General features: G+C 49.9%; 1 protein-coding gene across 8 annotated transcripts in view; it reads left to right on the top strand.

The window, feature by feature from the left end:
- The window catches only part of Acacb (acetyl-CoA carboxylase beta), a 113,273-nt gene that overhangs the window by 88,421 nt on the left and 9,699 nt on the right, over window positions 1-15,153 (top strand). For 7 of the 8 annotated variants that reach the window (XR_013155338.1, XM_077108869.1, XM_077108868.1 and 4 more), the window contains 10 exons: window positions 943-1,098; window positions 5,579-5,701; window positions 5,803-6,072; window positions 7,697-7,794; window positions 8,669-8,789; window positions 10,959-11,069; window positions 11,504-11,647; window positions 12,097-12,217; window positions 13,417-13,513; window positions 14,998-15,094. Coding sequence is in view for 7 of the 8 variants with exons in the window: in XM_077108869.1 (XP_076964984.1) it covers window positions 943-1,098; window positions 5,579-5,701; window positions 5,803-6,072; window positions 7,697-7,794; window positions 8,669-8,789; window positions 10,959-11,069; window positions 11,504-11,647; window positions 12,097-12,217; window positions 13,417-13,513; window positions 14,998-15,094 (1,338 nt within the window). In the remaining variant the exon portion in view is untranslated. The other variant, XM_077108876.1, reaches the window with a different exon arrangement.

The raw sequence follows: 15,153 nt of genomic DNA, 5'->3' as shown, positions 1-15,153 counted from the left end.
TGAGATGCGGAGGCACTCTTTGGTTATGATGCAGCCCGGACATCAGGTCACTTAGGCAGACAGACGTTTCCCGCACCATTCTATCAAACAGGCTCCAGTAAAGTGAATCAGACCTCCTTTTGACTGCCATTATATGTATATCTGAATATTTTTATTTTGAATTAATCAGACTCAAGAGGTTGCAAAAAAAAATCTGCACACCTGTAATCCCAGCCTGTAATCAGAAGCCTGAGGCAGGAAGATTCCAAGTTCAAGGCCAAGGCCAGCCTTGGCAGTCTCAAAAGAAAAAAAAGAACTATCTCAAAATAAAGAAGAAAGGCTGGGATATACCCAGTGGTAGAGCATCCCTGGTTGAACCCCCAGGGCTGGACAGAATAAAAGTTGCTAAAATGGTACAGAACAAGAACCACAGAACCTTTCCCAGTGATGTCCTTTGCCAACCCTGAGTGTGTCACCCACCCAGGAGATTGACATGGGCGCAGTACCATCCCCTCAAATGCAGCTCTGAGGGCTGGGCTGGGCTCGGTGGTAGCGCGCTCGCCTGGCACGCATGAGGCCCTGGGCTCCACCCTCAGCACCACATAAAAAGGAAGTAAAGACGTTGTGTCCACCTACAACTAAAAAATATTTTTTAAAAAATGCACATCTGCACATCTGGTTCAAATCAGCAGTTTTTGTGAGACTTTGGCCTGTGTTTGGGCATGTCAGACCTGCGTGTTTGGGACCAGGAGTCTCGTGTTCGGAGCTGTCCCCGTGTCCTCCTGTTCTGGTTGCCCCCTGGTGAAGAAGAGAACACAAACACTCCCAAGCAGGAGGTCCCTCCGGCGACGCCTGCTGTGCCCCCTGCCCTGAGCTGTCCCTGAAGGCTGGGTGGAAGTACCCGGGAGGAGGTGGCTCCTGGGGACCCGTCTCCCTCACTCTTGTCCTTTCTTCCTGATGCAGATCATGTTCCACTCTTTTGGGGACAAACAAGGGAACCTCCATGGGATGCTCATCAACACCCCCTACGTCACCAAGGATCTGCTTCAGGCCAAGCGCTTCCAGGCGCAGTCCCTGGGGACCACCTACGTGTACGACTTCCCGGAGCTGTTCAGACAGGCAAGTCCCCCGGGGCCTCTCCTGACCCCACGGGACCGTCCCCAGCTCGGCTGTGCTTGTGAGATCCCATCTGAACAGGGTCTTCATAACTGCATAGTGTTTCTTTTTTCCCAAAAAATAAAGCTGTTTTTTATCCCCATGATAAAGTGATATAGTACAGAAACTTCAGCAAAAAAAAAAAAAAAGAAAAAGAAGAATGAAGAAGAAAAGGAACTCATCATTCCACGTTCTGTGACAGATCACTTAACATTTTTACATGTTTCCTCTTTTTTTTTTTTTTTTTGTGCTCATTTATGAAGCAACTGCTACTTTCCAGGCTCTAAAGCCAAATAGAGGAAGAGGTTGGGGTCACTGCTCTTGAAGGCTTTTTTTTAGAAAATATATTTTTTATAACTTTATTTTATTTATTTATATTTTACATGGTGCTGAGGATCGAACTCAGTGCCTCACCCGTGCTAGGTGAGTGCTCTGCCACTGAGCCCCAGCCCCAGCTCCGAGGACTGCTTGTTAGTCTACTCTTACAACACGCTCTGGGTCCCGGGCTTGGTGGTGTGCACCTGGAGTCTCAGCCCCAGGGAAGCTGAATCAGGAGAATCCCTGGCGCCCAGGAGTTCAAGGCCAGCCTGGGGGACACAGCGAGACCTTGACTCAAAAAAAAAAGAGAAATTATGTATGATGCTCAAAATAACAATTTAGTGTGTTTCCTTCAAATACTTTTTCCTGTGCCTTTCTGTATGAAGAAAACCCTGTAAAAGACTGAGCGTGCTGACGTGGGTGACGTCAGTGTCTTCCTATCCCTCCGTGGCCTGTGAGGGACATACTTGGATCTGAGGTCAGGGACCTTCCGCTGTAGCAGCAGTGTCAGTTCCTGCTGAGGCTGTGAGTCGGGCCGGGGATCACAGGAGAAGGCAGAGCTTCTCTTCAGAGCCACTGAGGCCTGGTGGATCCCAGATGGGTCCTTGGTTTCCTGTTTTTCCTGGGCAAGTTTCTTGACCTCTCTGGACCTCAGTTCCTCCTCCTCTGTAAAATGAGGATAAGAAAAGTACCTACCTTACAAGGTTGTGGGAGGAATGCAAGTATCCAGTAGGTGCTTAATAAATGGGAAATTTCCTGTTGAAGGATGCCATTGTATCTTTTTGCCTGTGACCTCAGAGGCCATGGGGGAAGGAGCTTGACTACCTCATGAGGAAATCTATGCTCATGCATTTGAACTTAGATGTAAGGAAAACACATCTTACCAAAACTGACTAGGGAGGAAACAGAAAATCGGATCTGAATAGATTATAAGCATCAAATCAGTCAGATTAATAGTTTATGAAACCTACCCACTAAAATTTGGCTCAGAGAGTTTTAAAACAATTTCTATCAAAACTCTAAGAAAGGCCGGGTGCTTGGTGCACACCTGTCATCCCAGCAGCTCTGGAGGCCGGGGCAGGAGGATCGTGAGTTCAAACCCAGCCTCCACAAAAGTGAGGCACTAAGCTGCTCAGTGAGACCCTGTCTCTAAGTAAAATACAAAATAGGCCTGGGGATGGGGCTCAGTGGCAGAGCACTTGCCTAGCATTAGGTTTGATCCTCAGCACTACATGTAAATAAGTAAATAAATAAAAGTATTCTGTCCATCTACAACTAAAAAAATTTAAAAAGAAATTTAGGTCAGTTAGCTTTGTCTTGTAATTTCTTATGTGATTTGATATCAGGAACTCTCTTCATGCAATGTATCTTATTACTAGGTTAAGAAAAAAAACTTAAAATTTCTCAATAGGTACAAAAATAAGGATTTGAAAAACATGTATTATGATGAAAAGTTTTAATAAACTAGAAGAAAATTTGTTTATCTTGATAAAAGCTATCGATCTAAAAGTAATAGTACATAATGGTGAAATGTCAGCATTCTCTCTAAAGAAAGATCCAGGACAAAAAATAGCCCTTGTCATCCCTTCTATTCCACTTTTTTTTTTTTTAACCTAAGTTCCTGGCCAATGAAATAATCAGAAAAAAGAAATAAAAGGTATTAAGACTGGAAAGAGAAAAGCAAGATGGTGGGTTTTGCAGAAGATGTGAATGTCTATAGGAAATCCAAAAGAATTGATAGAACCAATTAGAGAATATACAGCAAGATTGCAAGACCAATATACAGGAAGTCAACTGCCTTCCTATAGACCAGCAGTGAGTATGCAATGAACTTGGGAAACAAATACCACTCACCATCAAGTGACTTAGCTGGGCCTGGTGGATTACTCAGATAATCCCAGTGGCTCAGGAGGCTGAGGCAGGAAGATTGTGAGTTCAAAGCCAGCCTCAGCAACTTAGTGAGACCCTGTCTTTTAATAAAATTAAAAAGGGCTGGGGATGTGGCTCAGTAAGCACTCCTGGGTTCAATCCCTCGTATCACTAATAATAAAAAGATGAACTAACTCTAAGTTAACTCAGGAATAAATCAAGCAAAAAACATAGAGGAGAAATTTTTCTTTATGAAGTATATTTTAAAACTTCATTGAGATATTTTAAGCCTAAATAAATGGAGAGATATATACCATGCTCAAAAATGCTAGGGAGCTTTATTTAATATCGTGAAGATGTTAGTTCCTTCCAAATGAACAAACTCAGTATACTTCCAGAGTTTTTCGGTGAAGTTTGAGAAGCTGAGCCTCAAGTATTTATAGAAAAACAAAAGCTTGTGAATAGCAAAAGCAGTTTTGAAAAAGAACAAAGTCAGGCGCACTTACCTTGGCAGATGTCGTGACTTATTTTGAAGCTGCGGTTATTAGAATGATGTGGTGCCCTGGGCTGGAGCTGAGCGGATGGACCAGTGGGACAGAACCCAGAGCCTGGACTCAGACCCACTCCTAATGCAGGGGACATAGAGGTGGGATTGCACATGGCCAGGGGGCGAGCTCTAGCTGCCTAACAGGAAAAAGCAAATTTGATAAACAAACATAAATTTCAAGAAGATTAAAGCCACATGAAATCAATTTGTGTGTAGCATAAACCACACAGAAAAAGACCCACAAATTGAATCACATTAAAACTTAAAATTAAAACTTGCCGGGTGAGGTGGCACACGCCTGTGATCCCATTGGCTTGGGAGGCTGAGGCAGGAGGATGGTGGGTACAAAGCCAGCCTCAGCAACTTAACGAGACCCCTGTCTTGTTATTTAGAGACACTGTCTAAATAAATAAGACCTAGATAAATATGAAAAAGGGCTGGGGATGTGACTCAGTGGTGGAGTGCTCACCATGTATGTGGGAGGTGCTGGGTTCCATCCTCAGCACCACATAAAAAAGTAAGTAAAAAAAAATAAAGGTGTTGTGTCCATCTATAACTAAAAAATTTTAAAAAATAGGGGCAAGTGTTATCCACAGGAATCTTGAGAAAAAGAAACTTGTAGTCAGCAGATGCTCAAAGGCACGTCTCTCACTAAGAGTGGGTGAGACGCAGGTCGGACACCCTTAGGGGTTCATAGCCAGCAGGTGGGTAAACGTTTAAACAGTCAACAAAACCAGACGTTGGAGATGATGTGGCCCAGAGGAGCTCTTACCCAGTCTTGCTGAGCTTCTACAGGGGTTCAAAACTCAGGGAGCTGTACAGTAGGATCAAGTAAAGTGAAAGCTTCACATGCCCAGAAGTTCCTAGGGGTGTGTGTGTGTGTGTGTGTGTGTGGACATATACATACGCCTGGAGAAACTCTCACCTGTAAGAAGAGGCTCTGAGAATTCACGTAGCACTACTGATAACACAGAGCGCTGGATACCTGGGGACAACCTCAGCAGGGTTATAAATAAATAGTGCTACACTCCATTACAGAAAACTGGGACAGAGGGATTGTGAAATAAACCAGAGCTAAATGTACCGATATTATGAATCTCTCAAGTGTAATGGAGAGTAAAATAAGTCAGTTGCAGAAAGATGTGTTTCCGTGAGATACCATTTATGTCAAGTTTGTCACACGGAATAATATGTGTCTTCACATCATACATGTATGCATGTTTGATAAAGTAAAATCAAAAGCGTACCCAGGGCTGGCGGGTAGACACTAAATTCAAGATAATGATTTGCAGGGATTTGGAAGAAGGAAGAGGGAAGGTGGGGGAGGGATGCACCAGGGACTCTATCTTCTTTTTTTAAAAAAATCTTAAGCAGAGTGGGCACAAGCGTGTGCACTGTATTCCCAGCTTCTCAGGAGGCTGAGGCAGGAGGATCTTTCAAATCCAGAAGTTCAAGACCAGCCTGGGTAACATAGCAAGGCCCTGCCCCCACCCCCCAAAAAAATCTTAAGTAAATATGAAAAGATTTTAGCCATTGGATAGGGACCAGGTGTTTATTATTCTGCATGCTTTTTATTTTCTCCTGGTATGCTTTAAATGTTTTATGATTAAAAAGGAGAAAGAACTAGGAAATTCACCCTTCTTTTGTGACAACCGGGAAAGCAGTACCTCTCTACCTATGATGTTTTTCCTCTTTTCTCCCCTCTCCCAGGCTCTCTTTAAACTGTGGGGTTCCCCGGAGAAGTACCCCAAAGACATCCTGACTTACACGGAATTAGTGCTGGACTCTCAGGGCCAGCTGGTGGAGATGAACCGGCTGCCAGGTGGAAACGAGGTGGGCGTTGGCAGAGCCCGCTACCGGTCCGTGTCAGCCTTTCCAAGACGGTTCCTAGGAAGAAAGAAACTGCTTTCTTTATGCACCGGTGTCCCTTGCAGGTGGGCATGGTGGCCTTCAAAATGAGGTTCAAGACCCAGGAGTATCCAGAAGGCCGGGATGTGATTGTCATCAGCAACGACATCACCTTCCGCATCGGGTCCTTTGGCCCCCGGGAGGATCTTCTCTACCTGAGGGCGTCCGAGATGGCCCGGGCCGAGGGCATCCCCAAGATCTACCTGGCCGCCAACAGCGGGGCCCGCATCGGCTTGGCCGAAGAGATCAAGCACATGTTCCAGGTGGCGTGGGTGGACCCCGAAGACCCCCACAAGGTGCGTCTGGGAGCTGGGGTGGGGAGTGGGGCAGGCTAGCTGGTACACAGCCAGCGTCCTCAGTTCAGAAAACGCTTCAACATTCAAAACTTTTTGAGGTACCCACCTGAAACCCCAAGTGCAACATTCTACACCTGACTCGGGACGAGTGACGGTCAGCAGGCAGGTGCACTAAAAATATGGAATGAGATTACCTTCAGCCTCTGAGTCCCCAGTGTAAACAAAACAGAAATGAATTCTGTGTTGAGACCTGGGACCCGAGCTCAGGATATCCGATATATCTGTGGAAATCTTCAGTCTGAAAAAAATCCTAACCCCAAACGAGAGATGTCTGGCCTCTCCTATATGGTGTGTGGGGCTGATGGCACCTGTAAGATGACAGAAAAAAAAGCCCAGCCTTTTAAATGTCTGAAGTACATATCCCACCGAGAGACGAAGTGCCTGTGTGTCTCATAGTCCACCAGTGTCGCTGGGATCAGGAGGAAGTATCTCAGGCCCCTCGGAGGGACGATAATGAGAACAGTGCTGAGCTTCTCCTGAATGTGTGAGCGAGGGGAAGCACCGTCCCTGGACTCAGGAAGCTCTGAGATGTCACCTGGGGACATATCGACCCCATTGCAATGAAAGGCAAAATGAATGGGAGAAAAGTCTACCTGTCCTGATCTGAGACCACAGGGGACACCTGCCGTTCCCAACCGGAGCCTGGGGTAATGCTCCCTCGACCAAGGGGACAAAATTCATTTGGGGGACAGCAAAGAAAAAAAAATTCTGTTCTTGTAGAAGTTGACTATCCCTAACCCAAAAATCCCAAATCCAAAATGATCCCAAATCTGAAGCTTTTTGGCCATGGATAGGATGCCCCCAGGAAGCTCCCACACCTGACCTCTTGATGGAAAAACACGTGCTCCCTTTGGCCTGTGTGCAGGGCCACATGAAACAGAAGAATTCCCATTCCATCTCCGAGACATTATGTGGCTGAGATTTCAGATATTCCAAGATTTGAAAATATCTAAATTGTGGCACTTCTGGTCCCAAGCATTTTGGATAAGAGATAGTCGACTTGTGTGTACAACACACACAGTGCACAAACAGGGCACAGCGGTTGATCTTGTATTTATTTATTTTTGGTGCCAGGGATTGAACTCAGGGGCACTCAACCCCTGAGCCACACGCCCAGCCCTTTCTTTTTTTGTGATTTTATTTTGAGACAGGGTCTCACTGAGCTGCTTAGGGCCTCCCTAAGTTGCTGAGGCTGGCTTTGAACTCGTGATCCTCCTGCCTCAGCCTCCTAAGCTGCTAGGATGACAGGCGGGTGCCACCATACCCAGTGACAGTGATTGTTAATGATGCTTTTTCTTGGGGGATGTTAGCAATAGGGAGAAAGAATACCTGGAAGGGCTCCTTGGAGGATCGATACTAAAAAGTGGAGCAACCAGGGGGTGGTGAGACTGCTGTAGGACGGTGCGGGAGCCAACCCTCAGGCTGCAGCTGCCATCCAGGCGCATTGACAAGAGAGTCTCCTGTTGTTAATGTCCACCCCGCTGCGGTGCTGACCTTGAAAACACGGCAGGGGCTTGTGGAGGTGGGGGATGGGCTCACAGGCTCACTGAAGTGTGTTTTTAAGGGATTCAAATACCTGTACCTGACGCCCCAAGACTACACCAGAATCAGCGCCCTGAATTCCGTCCACTGCAAGCACATTGAGGAGGGCGGGGAATCCAGGTGAGTGACTTACCAGGGCCCTGGTTTCACTTGTGGTCACCTCCGCTCCTAACGGGGACTCCATCTCTGCTTCCGGGCCTGAGGCAGTACCCTCCAGTGGGTGCTGTTGGTCCCCTTTCTCAATTCCCATGATGTCCCAGGAGCTAGAGGCTCCCTTTATCCCCCAGTTATCCAAATTGGTGCCGTGGTAATCTGGGAAGGAACGGGTGAGAGGCAAGGGTCAGGTCTTTGAGGGTGTCAGAGGCTCCTGCCTGTCTTTTCTGGGGAAAACCCTGTTTATTTGTCTTAATGGGTTGACCAGAGAATTTCCCAGGTGTGATTTTCTGAATGATATGGTGGGGGGAAACTTTAAAAAAATTTTTTTTAAATTTCCATAGTCAATTAAGTTTAAGAAAGTCAAGAGTGTTTTGAGAAGCTCCAAGTGAAATGGGGTCTAATAACTCCTTCCTGTGGGCTTCTCAGAGCCCTTAACCCACCACAGTGCTCTGTGACTTCCTAACGGGGTTTGGCCTCCCGGCACTTCTCGTTTTAAGGTGGCCATGAGATCTTGGTTGGTCGATCATGAACTGTGTACCCCACCTCTCTGGAGACCAAAAGCTGGTCTAGACGGCTCTGGAGCAATGAGGGGTGGGGAGGATAGTCGCCCAGAGCCCCTGGACAGCAGACATCGTTGGTTGGGGGAGGGTGACGTCTGTTGAACTTGACCTTTAGACGTTTAGTACCAAACCTGAGGGTCCTTGCCCTTTGCTTTCCTGTCACCTGTTCCAGTCCCTTCCCTCACTCATCCCTCCTGCTCTGGGGCCTTGGGAGACACACCCCCCCTTGAATTTTGGGGGGACAGAGTTCAGTCTTTCACTGGCGCTTGGCTCCTAAGGTACGTCATCACCGACGTCATCGGGAAGGACGACGGCCTGGGCGTGGAGAACCTGAGGGGCTCGGGCACGATTGCTGGGGAGTCCTCCCTGGCCTACGAAGAGATCGTCACCATCAGCATGGTGAGCACCCCGGTTTCTTTTCTGTTACAGAAACTGTGCGGTTGTCAGAGTAGTCGAGGGACTTGGCTGTGAGCCCTAGGTGACATCACGCAGCCCCTCCAGGGACCCACACAGAGCCCCTCCTGGTTTGCACCCATCTTACAGTGTTTTAAAGCCAACTCTCCTAGCAGGTCTCTTCACCCATAGCCCGTCGAGTCCCAAGTTTTCAGTTCTGTGACTATTTCTACAAAACAGGTGGGAATCACAGTCTAATTGTGTGACTCACTGTCGTTAGTAATATGAATGAATACTATCACTGTTACTTTTCTCCAAAGAATAAAACTCTCAAAATAGATTTATTTCAACATTATCTAAGTGGAATGTTTGCTGCTCAGTTCCCATAACTGGGACGATGGGACATAATGGGCTTCAGGGTGGACCCTTAATGGAGAAGAATCTTTCCCCCATTTATATAACCTCAATCCTATTAATACAACCCAATAAAACCCACAGTTCTTTAATATCAGAACTCAGTTTTTTGTTTTTTTGTTTTTTTTCTGGTACCAGGGATTGAACTCAGGGGCACCCCCAGCCCTATTTTGTATTTAATTTAGAGACAGGGTCTCACTGAGTTGCTTAGTGCCTCACTTTTGCTGAGGCTGGCTTTGAACTCCTGATCCTCCTGTCTCAGCCTCCTGAGCCACTAGGATCACAGGCACTACTGGGTGCCCATCAGAACCCAGTTTGTTTGTTTTATTTTTATTTATTTATTTCTCAATGTGGTGCTGAGGATGGAACCCATGCTAGGCAAGTGTGTACCACTGAGCTCCAACCCAACCCTGGCAGAACCCAGTTTTAACAGTTAGCCTTTTGTAGTTGGTTTGTTTGAGTCGGGGTCCAATCTTTTCTCTTTTTTTTAATATTTATTTTTTTGGTTAGACACAATACCTTTACTTTGTTTATTTATTTTTATGTGGTGCTGAGGATCAAACCCGGGTCCCGCCCGTGTGAGGCGAGCGCTCCACCACTGAGCCCCAGCCCCAGCCCTGCAATCTTTTCTTATTTTAAAGGTGTTAAGGGTTTGGAAAAACCTTTAACCTGACTTTAACTGGTATAAAGTGAATATTTCCCCCTCCCACACACCCCCCATGACCTTTCCAAAAAACGTCCCCTGCTTCTTGTCGTAGCCATACTGACAGTTCTCCTCAATGGTAAACTGTCACTGAGGGCCTTGCTGTTACACATGGTGTTGGATCTCCATTTTCTACCTGGAAAATCAAGTTGGGCGTGAGTCTTTTTCAGGCTTGTTTCCTAGGTCTACATGAATAGCCCATCTCTTTGAATTTTGAACAGTTTGGGACTCATCCGAAGCCACAGGATGGTACAGAGAATTCCCAGGTGCCCTTTGTCCAGCTCCCCGCCGACAGTATCCTACCTGCCACAGTGATTATCAAAACTAGGAAGGTGACGTGGCACAGGGCTGTGGGCCTGCTCCAGACCCTACCTGGATTTCCTCAGTTTCTGCTCACACTCCTGGATGTCCTTGTGTCTGGGCAAGAGAACAAGATCCTTTGTGAACGGCTGAGCTCAGAGGAGCTGCCCAGAGGGCTGAGATCCCAGCATCCCATCTGCTGCTCTCCCTACAGCCCCTCCTCTTCTTGCTAGTCAGCTTTCTGTCAGGGTAGCAAATGCCCGAGAAAATCAACTTACCAAGACAAAAGGTTCATTTTGACTCACAGTTTAGAAGGGTCTAGTTCATGATCGGTTGGCTTTGGGGCCGCGACCAGGCAGCACACCATGGTGAAGGCCTGTGGCAGAGGGACATCTCTCTCACCTCATGGCCGGAAAGCCAGAGGGAGAGAGGAAGGGGCTGGGGTCCCACAGTCCTCTTTGAGGGTGTGTCCCTAGGGACCCAAGGCCCCCCCACCAGGCTTGCTCCCTCTTCAAGTTTTGGTAACCTCCCATATGGCCAGGCTGGGGACACGGAAGACCCACGTGACAGCAGAAACCTAGCTGCACCCAACCAGCGGCTCCGAGAATGAGCTTTGGTTTTGCTGTTTGGCCCCAGATCAGGTGGCCGTTGTCCAGGAGGTGACCTGCATTTGTGCCTTGCAGGCTGTTGAGTCCTTCCTCTCTGAGGGGCAGGGTGATGCCACCCTGTGGGACTCAGAAGGGGTCCTGTCTCCACAGGTGACCTGCCGCGCCCTCGGGATCGGGGCCTACTTGGTGAGGCTGGGCCAGCGGGTGATCCAGGTGGAGAACTCCCACATCATCCTCACCGGGGCCAGTGCCCTCAACAAGGTGACCTGAGGGGCCCCACGGGGGACTTATGGGGCCAAGGGTCACTTAAGAATTCCATCGACCTCTGGTGGGGAATCTCTCCCAGTAGGTCTCATTCCTACCGTGTGAGAGCTGCTGTTCCAATTTGTAATTGTCTGGGCACCCTCGGAGCCAAAAGTTTTAAGCTCCTCCGGTGGAACTATTTTACATTAAGAAATATTGAAGTGGCCAGATGCTTTGTAGGAAACTGGACAAGGCACAATGACAAATGATTCCTGACATCAGGTTCTGAGGTCACCGGTCTGGGTACGAGCTGGGTGGCAAAGGGTCTAAAAGCGCCCAGTTGATTGTCATGTGCAGCCGGGATTGAGACCCCCTCTGGGCAAGGTGACTCCCAACAGGTGGAAGGGGCCCTGGCCACGCAGGACTTTGCTAACCGCGTTGTGTCGGAGCAGGTGCTGGGAAGAGAGGTCTACACGTCCAACAACCAGCTGGGCGGCGTTCAGATCATGCACTTCAATGGCGTCTCCCACATTACCGTGCCGGATGACTTTGAAGGGGTCTACACCATCCTGGAGTGGCTCTCCTATATGCCAAAGGTGCAGGATCGCCCCTGGGCTTAAAGCCTAGAGGACTCTATCATCAAGCCCTTTTGGGTGGGGTGGAGGGTGGGGGGTGGGAAGCCCTTCAGATGTGGCTGGGTTCATTCCCTCCTCCCACCTGCCTCTCTGATACCCAGCCCTCTGCAAGCTGCTGGTTGCTGTTTTGGTGGAATCATAATGATTTTTTAAAAAGGAATGACCTTCACTCCCCACCTTCATCAAATCCATTTGAATGGTGGAATGCACTCAGGACTCCCGAAACTGGATTTCAAAAGAATCCAATGAGCTAGCCCTTGCCTGGCATTTCCCAACCAGAACGTTGGCTTCCAAAGCCCTAGTGAGAGGCTATTGCTGCATAACCAGGCATAATCGTAGTCGGAGGCAAAAAACTACAGGTGTTACTGAGAAGCCCTGGAGACTGAATTGGAGACGGCTTTCTTTTCTAGGATAACCTCAGCCCGGTCCCTATCATCACACCCACTGATCCTGTTGACAGAGAAGTTGAATTTCTCCCGTCCAGAGCCCCCTACGACCCCCGGTGGATGCTTGCTGGAAGGCCTCACCCAAGTAAGTCCTTAAGTGTGTTGCCAGGGACCTGGGACTTGGGTTTCTTTTCTGGGCTTGAGATAAAAGAGCCTGAAGGTAGAAGCATTGATATTTTTTCCCCATATCCCAGAGGGGTGTCCCTAAGCTGAGAGGCTGGTGGAGTTGGGGGATGGAGATTTTACTCTATGGTTTTCTGGAGTCATTGACCAATGGAAACAGCTGTAGTTTCTGGGGCTCATCAATGGAAAGGGACTCTGAGTTTCCCAGGATGGGCAGCTTGGCCTCTTTCACACACACACACACACGCGCACACACACACACACACACACACAGACACACACACACCTCTCCCCTTCTGAAGGGGATGGCTCTGTCTCTTAGAGGTATGTCATTACATTCTGAGCAACCAGAATGGACCGGAAAGCTGAGCACCCCTGTCACCTGTCACCGTATCCCAGGTGTCGAATTCCACCTGCTGCTCCCTGCAGATGTGCTCTGCTCACTGAGCTGTGTGCTGATGTGGGGACGTGACCCTCTGGCGAACAGAAGCATCTCCGTGGTTGCGTCCCTCTCTGTTCTCCTCTGGGGCCCTTGCCCTATGAGCACGGAGGGCCCGTGTCTGACTCAGTTCAGAAATGAGCCACTTTGTGCTGGGACCTTGCTCCGTGGAGTCCGGCCAGCCCTGCCACAGAGCCCAAGTGGGCTGCTTGGTGCCCAGCACCAGCCTCCATCGCTCACCCCTGCAGCTTGAGACACTCCCCCAGGCCTGTCTCCTCTTGTCATGACTGAAGCCACCTACGCCACGCTGTGGATTGAAGTTGCTCTTTCCTTCCCAGAAGTGGCATTGATGTCACATTGCTTTTATCCTACTCTGGGACGTGGGGCTCTTCCCAGCCCAGTGGTTCCCAGGCTGTAGTTCAGGGGTGTCTTCCGGAAAGAGGTGCCCGGAAGGCGTGCTCTTGGGCTTTCCAGGCACCTGGCACCGCCGCAGCTGGAGGCGGCTGGCCCTCCACGTGGGCTCAACAGGCCCCATGTTGTCTTTGCAGCGTGGTTTTTGTTGCTGCCGTTTTGTTTTGGGGAGGCGAGTGGTTGGGACCTCGCGTTTTTAGGGAGAAAAGGGCATTTGGGCTCTGAGGTCAATGTCAGCCGTCCTCAGACTGAGGACGCCAGCCTGGGGTGTCACCGGCCCCTCCACTTGGGCTCCTGTCTTCTGCCCGCAGCTCTGAAGGGGACCTGGCAGAGTGGCTTCTTCGACCAGGGCAGTTTCAAGGAAATCATGGCGCCCTGGGCCCAGACGGTGGTGACGGGACGAGCCAGGTAACGCTGACAGGACGGGAGCCGTCTGCAAACCCCTGGCCTCGCCAGGCGCTGGGACTCCCAGCATCCCAGGGTCCCCAGGGCCTCCTCCTTGGCCCCAGGATTTTCTGAAAGAAAAAATCCAGTTTGGCAGAAGGTTTCCTGGATGATGAAGCCGTTCGTAGATTCTGTTCTCTTCTGTGGCCTCAGAGGCACCTCAGCCAGCTGCTCCTGGGGCTGGGACCTTGTCCCGAGCCCAGTCCCCTAGCCGTGGGGTCCCTGTGGGCCTCAGAAGGTGGCCCTGGTACCCTTCTGGAAAAGCTCAGACCCTCGACACTCTGACACCGTGCCAGGAGCCCCGGAGGGCACCAGGGCCGACGGAGGCCATCGACACTTGAATGCTCAAGTGAGCGCCCCTCTAGCCACGTGGCCCTCATCTTTGGGGACCTTCGCCCACATGGAGCCCTCATGACTTACCACTCAGATCCCTGGCAGCACGTGGAGCTACGTCCAGCTCTGGGCTGGACTGCAGGTCAGGCCTCTGGGCCTCCACGCCCTCCTCTGAAGAATGGGGTGACCGTCCACCCAGAGCGCCTCCATGCAGTGAACGCAGTAGCGCATTATAGGCTGGAAGTGCCACGCAGGGTGCCCACGTGGCGGTGTCCCTGTCATAGTTATTGTCTACCTTCCTGGACAAGAAATATTAAAATCCTAAGCGTGGTTGGGCACAAAGTTGTGTTCTCTGTGAGCGTTTATTTTAAACGCATTTTTCATAAAAACTGGAGATGACATCCACGCCTCCTTCCATGCGGAGGCCCCTGGTCCAGAGATGGCCGTCCCCCACCTGCCCATAGGGTCATTGCATGAGTGAACAAGAATGTCCCTGTGAAGCATGTGACATGGGGCGACCACCAGTACGAGGTGACGGTTCCTGATGTCACGGTGACCCCTGAGCTGAGTTTACGTCGGGCTCATGTCCCTTGGCCCTCTCCACAGGTGGTTTTTCTCTGTGCCGTGGCAATCACCAGCTACAGGTGACGGGTGGAGGGGCAGTTTAAGGCTGGGGTGTGGCTCAGGGGTAGAGCACTCGCCTTACATGTGCAAGCCCCTGGGGTCGATCCCCAGCCAAAAAAAAAAAAAAGTTTAAAGTTAGAATTTAAATGAAAGAGGTCACCTGGGTGTCTCCTTGCCCACGAGAGCTGCCGTATAGGACAGTTCAGGTGAGGAGTGCAGCTGTTGTCACAGGAAGTCCTCTCAGACCAGCTGCTGCAGCCCTGGTGGCCCCTTGCCTGACAGGGCGAGTCCCCACAAGGGCACCTGCTGGACCCCCGGCTTGCCAGGTTCTTGGAGCTTTTTCTTCACTATCTACTAATCCACCAGAGTGAAACTGGCATTCTCCTCCACGTGGCCTTGTCCCTGCTCCCAGAGACACCTGCAGCCAGGGCTGGGTGCACCCTGGCCCCCCACCCCGAGGTCTGCCAGGCTCACGTGTGCTCACCTTCCAGGCTGGGGGGGATCCCCGTCGGAGTCATCGCCGTGGAGACGCGGACCATGGAGATGGCGGTCCCCGCGGACCCTGCCAACCTCGATTCTGAGGCCAAGGTGAGGGGCCGTGGCTCTGGGAGTCATTCTGCTGGTAGGAGAAGGTCCCGCTGTCCCAG

The sequence above is a fragment of the Callospermophilus lateralis genome, chromosome 1 (assembly GCF_048772815.1).
Source record: "Callospermophilus lateralis isolate mCalLat2 chromosome 1, mCalLat2.hap1, whole genome shotgun sequence".
NCBI classification, from domain to species: domain Eukaryota; kingdom Metazoa; phylum Chordata; class Mammalia; order Rodentia; family Sciuridae; genus Callospermophilus; species Callospermophilus lateralis.
Note: the sequence above shows the minus strand (reverse complement) of the source record. Positions and strands in the feature narration are given on the sequence as shown.